The sequence below is a fragment of the Dermacentor silvarum genome, chromosome 10 (assembly GCF_013339745.2).
Source record: "Dermacentor silvarum isolate Dsil-2018 chromosome 10, BIME_Dsil_1.4, whole genome shotgun sequence".
NCBI lineage: Eukaryota > Metazoa > Arthropoda > Arachnida > Ixodida > Ixodidae > Dermacentor > Dermacentor silvarum.
Window position 1 is genome coordinate 85,794,551 of NC_051163.1, and position 15,264 is coordinate 85,809,814.

The window sequence follows — 15,264 nt, forward strand, 5'->3', positions numbered from 1 at the left end:
ATGCGAAACGTTCTTTGGGCTTATACAATATACACAGGTACGCCTTAGAAACATCTCGGAAGGGCGTCTTCTACCGTTTGGGTTGATCGCGTGGCAGTGACACAACGTTTCCATTCACTGCACCACACGTCTGCACGAATAATGTCTCCGGCATCAAATGTTTTCTCGCACAGCGAAAATACTCCGATTCAAGGAGAACCCGGCAGTCTCTTGTTCGCGGGATTGCCGCTTCCACTTGTCGCGTAGTTCCGGGTTCGCTGGTAAACAGAATAAGGTTACTCTTTCGTCGACGCCTTGTATCCGGAGCGGCAGCTGGCAACAGCAAGTCTTAGCCATCCCTGCTATGGTGAATTACGAGTGTCGATGTCACTACATGGACAGACACGTTCAGACGAAACAAAAAAACAACCACTCACACAGTACGCCGCACCGGAACACTCCGCTTTCCGGCGGCAGCGGCGCCATCCCGTCGCCATTCTAGCGACGCCAGCGCCGCGGTGCCGCAACTGCGGGCGCTATATTGAAGCTCTCCCATAGCATTACGGGAGTTTCATGACCAGGAGAAAACTATGAAGGACTCTGGTACCACTCAAAGGGTGTAAAGATTTTTTTTAGAGTGTAGTGCAGGTAGCAATAAAATCGGCTACCGTGGCGGCCTGTTTCACTGCAATGGCGGCGAGGATGTGTTGTTTGCGTAAGCCACGCAGCAGATAGTCGATCTTTTTGGGCATCGGAGAGCTGGACAGGGCAACGCTCAATAACTCAACTGGGAAAGGCATACTGGTGCAAGCTTTCGGATGGTGTCTGGGATATATACTTTCATAACCTGCTCTTACCACTGGATGAGGAACAATTCCGTGCAAAAAGTATCCATGAGAGCCGCGATCCACGTGGCTCAAGTTGTGTACTAGTTCCTGAACGCGAGATGCCAGTTTCGCGCAGTACCTTTCAGCTTGCTAGCAGCTATCAGGCATGTAGTGGCATCGTCCGCCAGAGCAAGCTGCTGCAATCGTCGCACGTCATCAAGCCATACATTAACATTGTGGCTGTGTTAGCCGTCAAACTGCGGTATGGAAGATGACAAATCCGGTAGTGTAGTCACCGTTGTTGCAGGGCGAGGTAGCTTCTGAAACAGCAAGGAAATACTCTGTCCCGTTGGTGCACCGGTCGAAGCGGACGCGTTGGATTCCGCTGTAGGAGGTCATCTCACGCTGCTGCCGAATGTCGGTTTCCACTCGCTGAATTAGGTACTCTTTCGAACCGAAGGTGTCCAGCTGAAGACGTGAGAATTCTTCCCGTATAAGGTCGGTGCCGGTGCGCGACATGGTCACTGGATCGAGATTCTCCCATACGATTCCAGGCATCTTATTTCGCAGAGCCGGCGGCACGCAGCCGTTAACTGACGAAAAACAGCTCGCTTTCCTTGAGCTTGAGAAAATTCACTACCACTGGAAGGATAAACGGGGCAATGATGGTGGTCCTTGCCCTACATATAAGCGCTTCCGCAGGCATGCGCACGCAGGCGTCCAGGATGAAGCGAGTGAACGGCGGGAACCGCTTCGGCGAGGAAGGAGACAATGGCAGAAAGACTAGAGAAGGCTCTGGTTACCGGTTCGATGGCATACTCGCGTAGCAGAGTGGCTGGGCAGAGGCCTCGGGCGTTCGACTGCACCAAATGCGAGGGGCGGGACGTGAAGGCTAGGAACGTCAGCGTGGCATGGCAACTCAAGGCGAAATAACTTCTTGAACAGAACACGTTTTTATTACATCGCTCAACCGAAACGTGACCGACCCCCCGGCGGCGGGGATAAGAGAAAGAGCGAGCGTAAGAGCCCGGGCCTCGCTTGTGCCTAGTGTCGTGTAGGCGTAAAGGAGGCGCAGGAGGTGGCGCTAGCAATCAGTTACGCTAATAAGGGCACCCACATATGCGGGCGCTCACAATGCATACGGCTTACAGTTTAGACTGCAGAAAGTGTTCGCGATTGCACTGACAATAAGCTACTCTTAGGTGCTTCCAAAACTATGGTATCTGTTTACATGCGAAAAACACACCATCTGCAATTTTCGCACACGTTGCAACGCTACAATGCCCATCGTGCGTGAAATGAAATATCTTGGTGTGTACTTCTACCAAAAGCTATGCTTCTCCTCACAAGTTAGACGCGCGAAACAACGTGCCCTTCGCGCTCTTGGCTTTGTTTTTCGGATATCGTATGACCCAGTACTCTGCAGACTTTCTGAAATTATATTCAACTGTGCGCCTTCCAGTACTAGAGTATGCCTGCATAGTTTAAGGCGGACCTTGCAAATCTAATTCTAGCCGAAATAAGGCTCCCAGAATAATTTGTCTGTTTTTAAGCACTCCCTTTGCCGTTCTGGAAACCATGGTCCAGCCCTCTCCTATGTACTCAACTCTTACCTCTAAAATTAAAACGTGTTAGAGAGAGAGAGAGCGCGGGATCAAATCCCGGCCACGGCGGCCGCATTTCGATGGGGGCGAAATGCGAAAACACCCGTGTACTTAGATTTAGGTGCACGTTAAAGAACCCCAGGTGGTCCAAATTTCCGGAGTCCTCCACTACGGCGTGCCTCATAATCAGAACTGGTTTTGGCACGTAAACCCCCATAATTTTTTTTAGAGAGACAGAGAGAAGAATGCATAGAAAGGCAGGGAGGTTAACAGATGTGGTTCTGGTTGGCTGCCCTGCACGGGGGGAAGGATTAGGAGCACAAAAATAGAGTAGAAAGGGCGACAGAAAGAAAGAGACACGAGCACAAACAAACCGCGCACACTATAGAGCGATAGGGGGCGGCGTTCTTAAAGTCTATCATGAAAGCCCGTAGACCGCAGGAACCTGAGTAACGCGACTAAGGCTTTCAGCGCGGATGTTTTTTCAGAGCACTGACCTGAAGATTTCAGTTCTGTTAGTGGACGATTGTCTAATTGGTCCAGCACTCTGCACAACACTTGTCTTTCGGCATTATATCTCGGGCAGACAGAGATAATGTGTTCGAGCGTCTCATCGCTGTTGCACATGTCGCACGTGGGTCTGTGGGCCATTCCAATAAGAAAGGCATATGAGTTTGTAAATGCAACGCCTAGCCACAGACGGTACAGCATGGTCTGTTCACGTCTTGGTAATCCAGGTGGTAGATACATCCGTATATCCGGAGACAACGAACGCAAACGACACATGGTGAAAGTGTTCGAGTCCCACAGGGGCAAAGCACATTCACGGGACATCAATCGCAGCCCAGCCGCAGCGTCTGTTCGCGAAAGTGGAATCTAGACACACTGACCATTTTAATGTGCAGACCGGGCAGCTTCGTGGGTTCGTGACACTGTTCCCGGCCCAAAGCTTTTTGATCATGCACAAATTTAGGTGCCGCAAAACTACGCTAGGTACCATTCGGCATTTTCTGCACAGCCTTTGTTGCCGTAGTCACTGTCTTATGGCTTGACCTAAAAAAAATTATGAAAGCTATGTAATACGCATTCTGCCTATAGTTACATATTTCAGAATTCGTTAACTGTGTTCTCTGCATGCTGGCCTGGCCAGCACGCACCGCCATGGAGTCTGAAGAATCTACATCTTCGACGGCCGCCACCTCGGCAATGGCGAAATGTGGCTGTTCACGCCACTACAACGCCGACTAAGTAAGGGAGCGGAAGAACGCAGCAAAACAGGCAGGCAGCGAAATCCACGATCAACTCTCCCAGTACACGGCGGCTGCAACGAGCATTACCGGAAATATTACTCGCAGCGCAAAAATCGAAGGACCGCTAAGCGGCATACAACTCAACATTATTGCTTTCGCATTTACAACTCGTAAAAAGTGATTAAGTGTCCTTGAGTTCATATTATTATTATTGTTATTGTTATTATTATTTGTAGTAGCAGTAGTGAAATAGTATTCAGAACGATAATATCCTTACTACAAAGAAAGACGTTCTGCAATTAAGCGTACGTCATTTAGTGCCAGCAACAGCATAATAGCGCATATTGGATCATGAATATCGATGGTTTAGCATGCAGCCTAACACTGTTAGCATTGACTGCCGCCACCTGACCGCACTGTTCGTTTGCCGAGTTGGCTGTGCGGTCAGTGCGCGATAACAAACCACATTGAGAGAGAACGCGCCGGAAGCTTTTTTCATGCAAGTGTTGGTATGTACAAGTAGTCGGGCGCCAAATAGTACCGCGTGTAACTTGCGTTTTCGAGTGTACACACTTAAGGTTCGTTTTATACGCCATAATGCAAGTCCAAGCGTCAATGCACTTGCAGGTGAACAAGACGTTGGAAGCGCTTGTCGTCAACACGTCGGGCGCGCATCCCCAGGAGGAGGTCAACGTCCTGTTTGACTTGATCCGGGAGATCGACGTGTTCTCGCGCCTAAAGTTCAACTGGATCCGTCCTCGTGCGTCGCACTTCGCGGCGGGCGTCCGTGCTTCCCAAGCGTCCACCATTTACGAGCACCTGGACGAGTTCGGAGTAGAGGACGCGACGGAGTTCCTGGACGCCCTTGCTTCCGCTCGCAGCGTTGGCCTGACCTGGCTTGAATGCACAACGCTTGCTGAGCAACGCGTGGTTCAAATGCTGACCGACACTCTCGCCAGGACGAAGCACCTGAGGAAAGTAGCGCTCATCTATCTCCCACTGCAGCGCTCGGGGCACGCTCCAACTTCACCGTTTAAATAAGTAAAGCGCAAATTAGGAATCACTCCAGATACTTCAGGAGCATTGAATGAATTGAGAAGTAAGGAGAACTAAGGAGAAGTAACCGAATTTAGACGGTTATGAAAAGTAAATGAAACAAAGGAGGAAGTGAAGCCATTGAAAGCACAGAAGGAATCGAACTTTTTCCTAATTAAAATGAAGACACAATTTGATTAAAAATATAATATCGAAGAAAGTGCCAGATACCGCTCTGCGTGTGGCATGGGATACTTCACAAATCATATTTATGGTTGAGCATAAGACACTGTTAGCTGGTGCTATGCTTTCTTCGCTTCATTGTCTGTTGACTTGGTTTGGTTGTAATTTCGCCTGCTAATAGCGACATGATTTTTTACTAGGGCCTCACTAATTTGAACAGTACGAAAGCCGAAAAGTATGAATATATATTATGTATGCGCACCAGATTTATATGTTGAATTCGCAAACCACGATGACTGTGATAATACTTCAATGGATTTAACGTCAGGAATAAGCGCAGCGCTCGTGAGACGCCTTAGCAAAAGGCAATGAATTTCGGCTGGTCAATCTTGTGATTCCAGCGCTCCTGCATTGTGCCTACATAAACATACAACTGCCGCTACTGAAAATCACATCTGTCTCCTCGTTCTCCACAGCCGCAAGATACAATTTCACGGATTTATATCACACCTGTATACTGTGACGGCTGCAGCGTGCTGTGTTGTGAAACTTCTAATCAGGGACAGCAGTAAAACATGGGTGTGGGATATAAGGTATAAGAAGGCTGCATGGTTCAATATCAGCTCTCTGGCCTATATACGTATGCCCATTCCAAGACCTATCGCAGGGCTCTCGAAAAACATTGCTGTGCACGTTGAGATTCGTAATTTTCCTAATTTTGCCCCTGTAAATCTGATTCTATGCTGCCCTCTGTCTCATTTGTTTTCTAGTGGAACCCATTTTAGGCAAGCGACCACATTTTATCTTTTGTGTACTACGCGACCTACTCAGATTTTGTTTTTCGCGTCACACATCACTGCCTGCGCTATTCGTGACTGTACGTTTCTCATTTCGTGAACTATAAGGCGGCCATGTTCCGCTCTATCAGTTAGTACGCCTTTCTATTCCTTTAGTTTTTCTTGTAATACTCTATTTAAGCATACGTACATCTAATACATATCTGGAAGGTAACTATTTGACAGTATTTTCTGAATCATTGTGGAAGTGATTTAGTGTTGGCCAACTTGTCTTTAATTTCTTAGATTCATTTGTTAGATTCATTTTCGGCGAAATTGGCTATCATCATTGTCACAGCGTGCAAGCCGTGCCAACAAAACAAACCTGGCAAACGAAGTTAATCTCCTTTCCCCCCTCGTATTATGAGCGCGCCCTCCGCCGCCATTCATCGTTTGAAGCCTAAAAAAGGAACCGAGTTCACCACAGAGCATGCAGCGCAATAAATCTCGCTTGTAATGCAGAAACGTTCTACAACCAACATAACCAACTGGCGCTCGTGTAGTGGCTAAAGCACTGCACAGGAAAGCTCGAGTTCGCGGCCTTGATCCGGGCCGTGGTAAACGCATTTCTATGAGGCACGTTGAATAGCCGATGGGGTCAAAATGTTTTCCCGAGTCGCTATAGCGTGCCTCTTAACCATATTGCGCTTTTGGCACGTACATAACAGGAGTAGCGCTGCTTTGCAGGAGTAGCGCTGCTTTGCGAACACAGTGTGCTGTTTGTCTGAGGAACTCCTTCCCCATCTCGGCATTATGGAGAACAGGCTGAGCGTGGTCCGCGTAAGAGCACCGATGAACTGGAGTGCAGTGGAGAAGGCGTTGGAGCTCCGCCGGTTGGTTGGAGGAGGACGAATGAGTAGGGTAGACAGAGCCTTAGTAGAAGTGTGCAAATATTCGAAACTCTCGAATAAGGATTAGAATACTGTCCTCTTTGGTTCAGTCTTTGAATCGATTAGTCACTATTTGTAAATACGAATATTTTTCTAATAATTCAGGATCAAATCTGCGCAGTCATACATAAAGCGAATTATTCCACCGTTGATTCGGTTCACTTCGACCACGATGCCATTCATATTGACGCGATAGCGTTAAGGGCCCCGTGTCGCCGGCGTCCCATGAGCGAAAATTCCCATATATATTTAGGTATGTGTATATGCCACGCCTTGCTATGACATGTGGTATATGGTGGTTATATTGCCACACCATTCGATCGCTAAAATTGATCATGCCTTGCCTTACATTCTTGGCAAAGATATTCGGAATTTTTAAAATGACAGCGCACAAACAAATGTCATGAAACAAAGCACCGACAGCGCATGTCTTTTATGTTAAATGTTCTCAAAGTGAAATATCAAGAGTGAGAAGCAGTAAGAGGAACCTGAAAATGGTGTAATTTTTTTGAACGGCTGCACATCTCCGGGATCGGACCACGCAAGAGGCCGCGTTTCTACCAGAAAGCTCGCCGTCGTGCACCTCCGGCGTTTCCCGGTAAACATTGCGTTTACATAACTGCAGTTGCCGGGAAGCGTAAAAATCAGTCGTGGATCTTTGTATGCTATCGAGTTCCACTCTTTAAGGCGAAGTTTAAGTGCCATCGATTGGTTCTAACGCAACGCCAGGGCTGCGTGTAACTATGCGCCGATGCTGCTTTGAGCACTGCGTCGCACCACAAGAAAGATAGATCTGAACCAGAGGCTGCAGCAGCGTCAGAATCCAAGCGACATAATAGCCTGAATGAAGCGTCCTAAGAACGTTCCTACACCAATGTTGGCAACCAATGCTGCCGTGCATGGAGGAAGGAAAAATATAGGAGGGAGCATAGCGCAACGCGATTATCGCCATTGTGGTGGCCCAGCACGTGATGAAAACGTCAGAGCGCGGATGACAAGTCAGAGCGCGCGGTAGGTTTTAGTACTCCCAGCTGTTTCTTTTTTTTTTTTCGACATCCACTAGAAACCATTTGAAACACTTCAAATTAAAAAAAAACCGAGGAAAAGAAAACAAAATAAGCAAAAATCCATTTCCTTCCGGCATGTGAGCAGTTCGCGGACGAGCGCGCACCGAATAAAAACTACCGGCAACCAAACGTCTCGGAAAATCTCGATTCTCGGTGATCTTCACGCAAGAGGTCACGTGTTGGGCCACCACTGCTGGCTACACGAAGCGTGCGCTGGCCAAGGCTGGCTGCGTGACGTAATGCTCCCGCCTATTTTCCTTCCTTATGCTGCCGTGCGGCCGGTGCTGCGGCCGGTGCTGCGGCAGTTTGTCGTGCGGCCGAGACTCCCGAGCTGTGGGAGGTGCGTTTGCCTGGTCTTTGCGAAAGTTCAGAAGATCGCGTGAGGACGCCCCACGGTAGAAAAGCTATGGTGCCAGCCACCCAATGACAACTTGTGTGGCGCGCGTTCTCAAGTGGTACAATGCTTCCGCATACAGCTTGCACGGTGCACCTTGAGATGAAACGAAACTATCTTTGCGAACCTTAACAACTTTCTTAATGTTGGCTGCGGGGCGCAGCAGCTGTCTTGCCAAATAGTCCACACTGTGTGACAGTTGTGACGTCAAGCCACTTCATCCGCTGCGGAGCGGCGTGGCAGCTGCGCTCGCTCAGAGCCTCGCCGTTTCGGTGCCACGGGACTAGGCGAGGGTTTAACGGCTGCTTCACCGGCGCTTGGTCGCTCGGTCTCGCCATAAATGGCACGCCGGCTTGGCCGTCTGTGCGTGTACTTCAGCGCAAGCGACAGTGTGAAACCAGTCATCCAGTAGATATAGCTACACAGCAGGCTTCGAAATCTCAAGCAAAGGCAAAGTTGGCTGGTGAAACACCGGAGCAAACGGAGGCCAGATTAGCACGTTACAGAGAAGCTTACCAAGCGAGGAAGCGTGCGTTCATTAAACGCTGTGTGCATACTTTTTGCAAAACCAAGCCAAACAGACATTTTGCTCGTGACGCTCGCGATAACTAGGTTTACAATAGTTAAAAGCTTTTCAGGGTCAATGACGTACATGTATGTCCTCCGCGAACGCCTTCAAAATGGTCAATGACGCACATGTACGTCATCGCTTGTACATTTAGAAAGCGCGCCTCTTTCAATCATTTCTATCGCTTCGCATGTGCTGCCTCTCGACGGGAACACGTGAAATTTTTATTTGCGACAATCCCTCTGTTTTTTTTTCTTTTGTGGCATGTTTTGATTATGCACTCATCGAAAGAGCACGGGCAGCGGCTTTTGCCAACGGTGTCCCGGACTAGGGACCTGACCATATCTTCCCGTAACCCAAGGTTTACTTTCTTATTTTCAATAAAAGTTTGTATCATCATCATCATCTTTTATGGCAACGGCGCGTCGGCTATCGCTCGTGCATCTGGGCGCGCGTGCGGCGGCGGCGGCAAGTTTTGATTTTCTCCTGCGGCGGCTCCAGCTTGTTGCACGTAAGGTCCCTGTATTTCTAATACAGGGACCTTAGTTTCACGCGCTACACTGATGGTTATCTGGTTTCAAATCTCTCAAAGGGTGACCACTTGTTACTCGATCGTTTATCGCTCACCGCGGCGTGATAACACCTGTTCCCAGGCAGGTGCGTATATACACAAACGATGCTGCCGTTTTTGCGTTTCCTTTTTTGGAGACCACAAAAGCTCTATCGCACCTTGTTGGGGATAAGACGAAGGCTTCTCACTTGTTTCGGTTTCCGGACGTGCACACAACCATTTTTCAGTGCACTTATCTTCTTATTCATGAATAAACATTTTGTAGTTGACAACACAAACGATTTTTTCGTCACTTTACGCTCACACTAAAAAAATTACAATCATTTTGTTTTTCAATAAAGGTTCTTTCGAAGAATTTGACTCGGCAATAAAAAAAAAATCGGCCCTGGGGGGTCGCATTTGTTAAAAAAATTTGCTGAGAAAATTTCACTGAGAACCCTCAAAGGGTTCTCAGCCAAAATTTTTTATTGTGTTTATTCAATTCACACAGATACCGCTAGTCTACAGACAAAGAAGCCGAGCATGGGCTGAGAAGAGAAGCATTCAAAACTCTGGAATGTACATCAGTCCGTCTAACCTACGAAGCCATTCCGGTTGTTGTAGTTTATATACTTGAACCACCCTACTTACAAGTTCACTGAAGTAACTTCATTTGGCCTCACGACCAAATCTGCGTTATGATCAGACCCTCCTGACATACAAACCAAATGCCTGTTAGAAGCACAAACATTCCAAATGAGATACCTTTTTATGGACCGAAACGTATACTTCAATCCTGCCAATGCCAACTCGCTCTTTGAGATGATCGCCGTGTGTGTCACATTGGGTAGCATGGTGGCGCGATAGCACGTGCTCGAGAGCACATGCGCCAGTTGCTCTGGCGCCAATGACGCATCAATGAAACTGCCAAATTTATACCATTTCATCATCCGATTCCTTAAATCTTCGCTTCACATAGGTTCAAAGGTGTGCGCTGGATCAGAGTCGTCCTTTTTTGTCAGCAACGCTATTGCTTCCATTTAGGAGCTTTCGCAGTATAACGAAACGTTGCGTTGCATTTTTGCTCATGCAGGCATATGCTTCTGAGCATAAAATTGCCCGAAGCCGACGTCGTCAACATGTTTCGCTCCCTCGAAGGCAACCGCAGCGTCGGTATGATCGAGTTCCGTGGCATCACCTTCAGGAAAAGGGCCGCCAAAGCGCTGGGGCGATTCGTCGGGCGCAACCGAGCGTTAACATTTCTCACCGTTCACCTCCAAGAGAGCGACCCCGACGTCGACCGCATGGCCCAGTTGCGCAGCATCTGCCGCGAGCTCAAGGAGGCCCTTCTCCGAAACCGCTTCGTTATCAACATCGAATTGTACCTAGCCGAAGGTGACCGCTCCAACCACCCCCTCATCAGGGAGGCTCTCAACCGTAACGTGGTGAGCATTCGATGGTCCCACTGGTTGCAAGAAAAAAAGTCGGTGTGATTAATATTTACATGTCGTTTAACAACAGTGTAACCTTTACAGCACTATCATTCTGGAGCGGGGAGGCATCTGTTAGGGCGATATATAGCTAGACATTTTCTTCAGTACACGAACGTTGCCTCGCAAAAATGTCGCAAGTAAGTGCACAGATTCAATTTCAGTTTATTCAAACATCTTCAGAGCATGCTCACGAAATGTGACGCAAGCCGTGCTCATGACTCCTGACAAGGGAAAACATTCCCGAGCTCTAGATTGATAAGTCAACGGATAAGCAAGGCAGAAGTACAAATTACTATGGCACAATATAATATAATATAATCAAGAGTATATATATATATATATAACACAAGTACAATTAATATTATACAGAAATTAATATAGGGGATCTGAATGAGGACATGTAAGATAGTTTATGAAAATCATCGATAGAAATACAAGCATTGATAAATATACCAGAAAGATGACATTCCAGTGACTTAGTAAAACTAGCAATAAACACATGGTAACTACACAAATGTGTGACATGTAAGAAAGGTTAGATTGAATGTCATGACGTGAGCAGGTACATAAATCCTTCTATCATACCCTTCAACATAGGAATGACATAGCACTGGTTCATCTGCCTTACTAAAGACTAGCCTTACTTTTTTCCTGAACTAAAAACACATTTTTACATGTTGGAACCACGTCTTGAAAGAGAGGGTACATACTGCACAAATATACTGTCAGGCTATCAATTCAGTTCCATTGTTTGATGCCTTACAGAAATTGTACACTGCCAAATTTTACAACATTCTGAGAAGGGCTGGATATGAAAGTTAGAATAACTTGTTCTCATGAGTCAGACGTCTCCAGAGAATATTTAACTCTTTTGCCGACAGTTGAATTCAGTTTTGTTACATGCTTTCCATACTAGGTTACAGTAATTGAGATGAGAACGGGCGTAGAATTTAATTCTATGACTTTTTTCCCAATACTCTAAATGTATTTTGCTTATCTTGTCTGCTGACCAGTTGAGGCTGCCACCTACTTAAAATCCAAGCGCTTCGTGAAATTGTACGTTACCTGCGGGTCTCACTGAGTCAATCGCTTCGCATTACATCAAGACGTGCTGAGTGGTCTCCGGATTTTTTCTACATTATATAGATGCCTTATCCTGTTGTAAATATTTGCTACGGTATGTTTTTGTCCTTAGGCAACCAGCTCGAGTCTAAAATAGCAAGTCACTCTCCTTTGTGTTATCGTACAGATTTTCCCTTCGAATTTATTTCTTCTCATTCATGTAAATCCATAGTATTATTTCGTTCTCTCTGACTACGCAGCGCCATCCCGCGGCGTCATCGCGAAGTGCGTCCGTGACTTGTGATATATAAGCTCGACGCGAGCATGGAATTTGCAGAGAAGATTGTCTGCACATACAGTGGAATCTCGTTGATACGACCTTCACGGGAACCGAAAAATACAATTTATCATCCAAAAATTGTATTATCTAAAGCAATATCCAAAAAGCATGAAAATAGGCGTTATCTCTTTTTAATTTCGCGTGAAAACCCCAACGTCAGCACTTCAGTGTGACGTCATAACTTCTGGTGGAATTTTTTCGCATTTGGGCCACGTTGGCTAAGTAAAAGTTCGCTAAACTTCCCACATTCGGTCTTGGGCTCCTTTAGAATACAATGTAGTCAACCTTCCCCGCCAAATAATGAACTGGGATCTAGAAGACTCTGTCGAAATCCATGACGTCATGGTGAGCTGGTGCGCGAACTTGAAGGTGGCGTCGCCACTCACGTGCTGCGTTTTTCATTTCTTTCTGGCTCACCAAGCGGTTTCTCGCGGAAAGAGTGGTGTTTTGGTATTGTGGAATGGTAATGTACTGCCACAGAAGAAATCGGTTGTCTCTTTAGTGTCAATTTAAGCAGCAGCGCTCCGCCAGTCGTTTCGGCCGCACGGCTGCAGCAGCGTTTTACCGCCAGCGGCGCGCCGGGTGCGTTTTTTCCTCCAGAGTGGCTGGGGCTTAACACGTTGTTAGTGGGTCGTTGAAATGCTATTTAGGCTAGCACCCTGGAATGTATAGCTACAAGATTTACAAATACTAGTAAAAGCCCACTTGTGAAGTCCTATTGTACAATTTCAGGTGAAAACGCGATCGCGATAACCATGTAAAAATTCATTTCTACTGTAAGACGTTGGCAGGGAACACAGAAAAACGCACTATCCGAAAAACGCGTTATGCATAACGTATCAACAAGATTTGACTGTATTGTAGAGCACATGAGAGAGAGAGACAGAGAGAGAGAGAGACAACGAGACGGTTGTTCCGGCACCGAAGCTCAAACTAAACTGATCTTTCATTTCTTCGGTTCCCAGCCAACTAAGCACCCGCGCCGCTCGTGACATCGCCTCACCTCGTCTTCTTTCCTAGGGGGGTCACGTCGATGTCGCTGGTGCTACACTATCACGCCCGCGTTCCATTTCACCCAGTATCGTAACATGTTTTTAACGATTTCACGTTGATCAGCGGCTAATACCCAGTAGCAGATACCCAGCGACCCAAGTCGACACGACAAGGCTTACGGGCATATACCCAGAGACACTAGTTGCGGCCAGAAAGGTTGATTGAAATGCTGCGCACACCCAGTCGCACATACCGAGTCACTCTAGCTGGCATCAAAGTGGTAACTTGAGTAGCGGCACATGACCAACGACGCGTAACCCCGTGACCGAAGTTGACATGAAAGATGTTCAATGAAGAGTAGTAGCAGATGCTGACTGTCACATAACCAGTGACCTAACTTGGTCCAGTGGTTGGTTTTAAGCCAGTTTTTTTTTCTGCACAGCATCACCATATTCTACTTAATATGTCGTGGACTACTCAGTAAACCACTTTAGCGAGACAACTGTTAGATACAAACACAGAAACATACATAGAGCATCCCAGAATGTGCGTGAAGGGCCTAAAGAAACTTATTCCCAATAGAAAGCGATGCTGGCTATGCAAAATCTGCTTGCAGGAGTGGGTTGTGCGCTCTGGCACATTTTTTTGTAAGCAATTAGTCATCTAATGCACAAATAAAGAAAGCAATCCTAATTATCTAGCTCTTCTGTTTGCAAGATATTCAACTTTGACACTCAGTCAGTCAAGGGTGCATTGAGGGGTGTGAATCTCGAGACAACGTCAATCCGTGAGGAATGGTCTGGGTGACGGAAAGGAAAAATGTCGGTCGTTGCTTGTTTTCGCCTGCCAGGTGAAATTTCGCTGCTGTTTTTAGCTTCGCTCAGCTTGCGAACGATTTGCTACACGAAAGGGGCTGGCAAAGGGGATTTGGTATTGTATTGGGATCCACGGCTATTATTGCTATAGTAGGTGACCAAGTGTTAAATTTGATAATAAATACCTTGAATATCCTAAATATCTGACACGTGCTTCAAACTATATTGCTTTGAAATAACGCGATTTAAGGATTGCTGCAGAGACAGTTGAGAACCTTAACGCTGAACTCCTCGAATACCTTATCGGATAACCCTTTTTTGATAGGAACACGATGGATCGTGTGGTTTCTAGGCATATGTTTCGAGTTTAATTGTACCTTCGAAAACGCAGATGCTCGTCAACGAAGCGGTCCGGTTCGTCAGCGGCTCCCTGGAAAAAAAACACGCCCTTGCCTTCGAGACCTTGAAGGACTGCTGCTCGGTGCGATTATCCGTGCGCGTTACGTTCAACATATCCGACGAGTCGGCGCTCGAGAAGATCAACGAGGCACGCGAGCGGCTCGCCTTCAACTACTTCATTCTCGCGGGCGTCGTCAAAGCCAAGATAGTCTGCCTCCCGCACCGCAAGAGAAAGACTACATTCGACAAGCTTGGCAAAGACATGCAGGCGCGCATCTGCTCCTACTTGAGCTTGAATGACGTGGTGGACATCTGAAGGGGCACAGTTTTTCCTTAGGTCGCACCTTCAGCTTCTGAAAATGGCGCTAGTGCGCGTGAGCGCGCACACAAGGCCGATGCATGGGAAAACTTCGATGCCAAACCAGTTGTTAAAACTGACACGTCGCAAATGAGCGTACACTCTCTATTTTATTAGGTAGCGCTTCTATATCTTTTAAATTCTGAATTCGAAAAGACAAGTATTCCTTGCTCGTTTGTGTCGCCAAATGATCTCTGCTAACTCCCCGTCGGATTCATTCCCTGAAGAACGTGTTATATCCATAGGTTCCACTTACGAATGCCACATTTCGCAAATGCAACCGCCGTGAAGTACACGTACTTGGCATAACTTCTTCTGGCAGACGCGCATAAGCTGCTTGGCCGTATGATATATAAACCACAGTTAGTGACAAATTGCGATACTCTGAGTACCTTGAAAATTCTCAAGTCTCCCAGAACCGCTTGGCTCATGTTATTCCGCATATATTTTAGATCTCAGCTCGTACTGACAGCAAAATAAATGACACGTGATCTTAAGAGATGGATGAATGAATGCAAAACTTTGAAGGAAGTCCTGAGGTACGCGACTCAGAGAGCTGTATTTTATGTGTTTTACGAGGTGACGCTTCACGCAAGGATGGTTTCGCAGTTCCTGACTCTA

At 46.9% G+C, this 15,264-nt stretch overlaps 2 protein-coding genes across 2 annotated transcripts in view; both read left to right on the top strand.

Annotated features, from left to right (window-relative positions):
- The window catches only part of LOC125941061 (uncharacterized), a 53,019-nt gene extending 48,201 nt beyond the window's left edge, over positions 1-4,818 (top strand). Inside the window, exon 3 of the mRNA XM_049657982.1 lies at positions 4,288-4,818. Coding sequence (XP_049513939.1) covers positions 4,288-4,701 — 414 coding nt within the window. The 3' untranslated portion in view covers positions 4,702-4,818. The remainder of the gene's footprint in view (positions 1-4,287) is intronic.
- Positions 4,819-10,299: 5,481 nt separating this feature from the next.
- On the top strand, positions 10,300-14,958 carry LOC125940566 (uncharacterized). The gene is made up of 2 exons (XM_049656897.1): positions 10,300-10,628; positions 14,278-14,958. Exons 1-2 carry the CDS (start codon positions 10,323-10,325, stop codon positions 14,599-14,601), a joined length of 630 nt encoding a protein of 209 aa, XP_049512854.1. The 5' UTR covers positions 10,300-10,322; the 3' UTR covers positions 14,602-14,958.
- Positions 14,959-15,264: the final 306 nt, after the last annotated feature.

Bases quoted from the DNA above. Each gene is read 5' to 3' on its own strand.
- LOC125940566 (XM_049656897.1), top strand. From the start codon at position 10,323: ATGTTTCGCTCCCTCGAAGGCAACCGCAGCGTCGGTATGATCGAGTTC. The intron at 10,629-14,277 runs GTGAGCATTCGA...TCGAAAACGCAG, and splicing joins AGGCTCTCAACCGTAACGTG to ATGCTCGTCAACGAAGCGGT.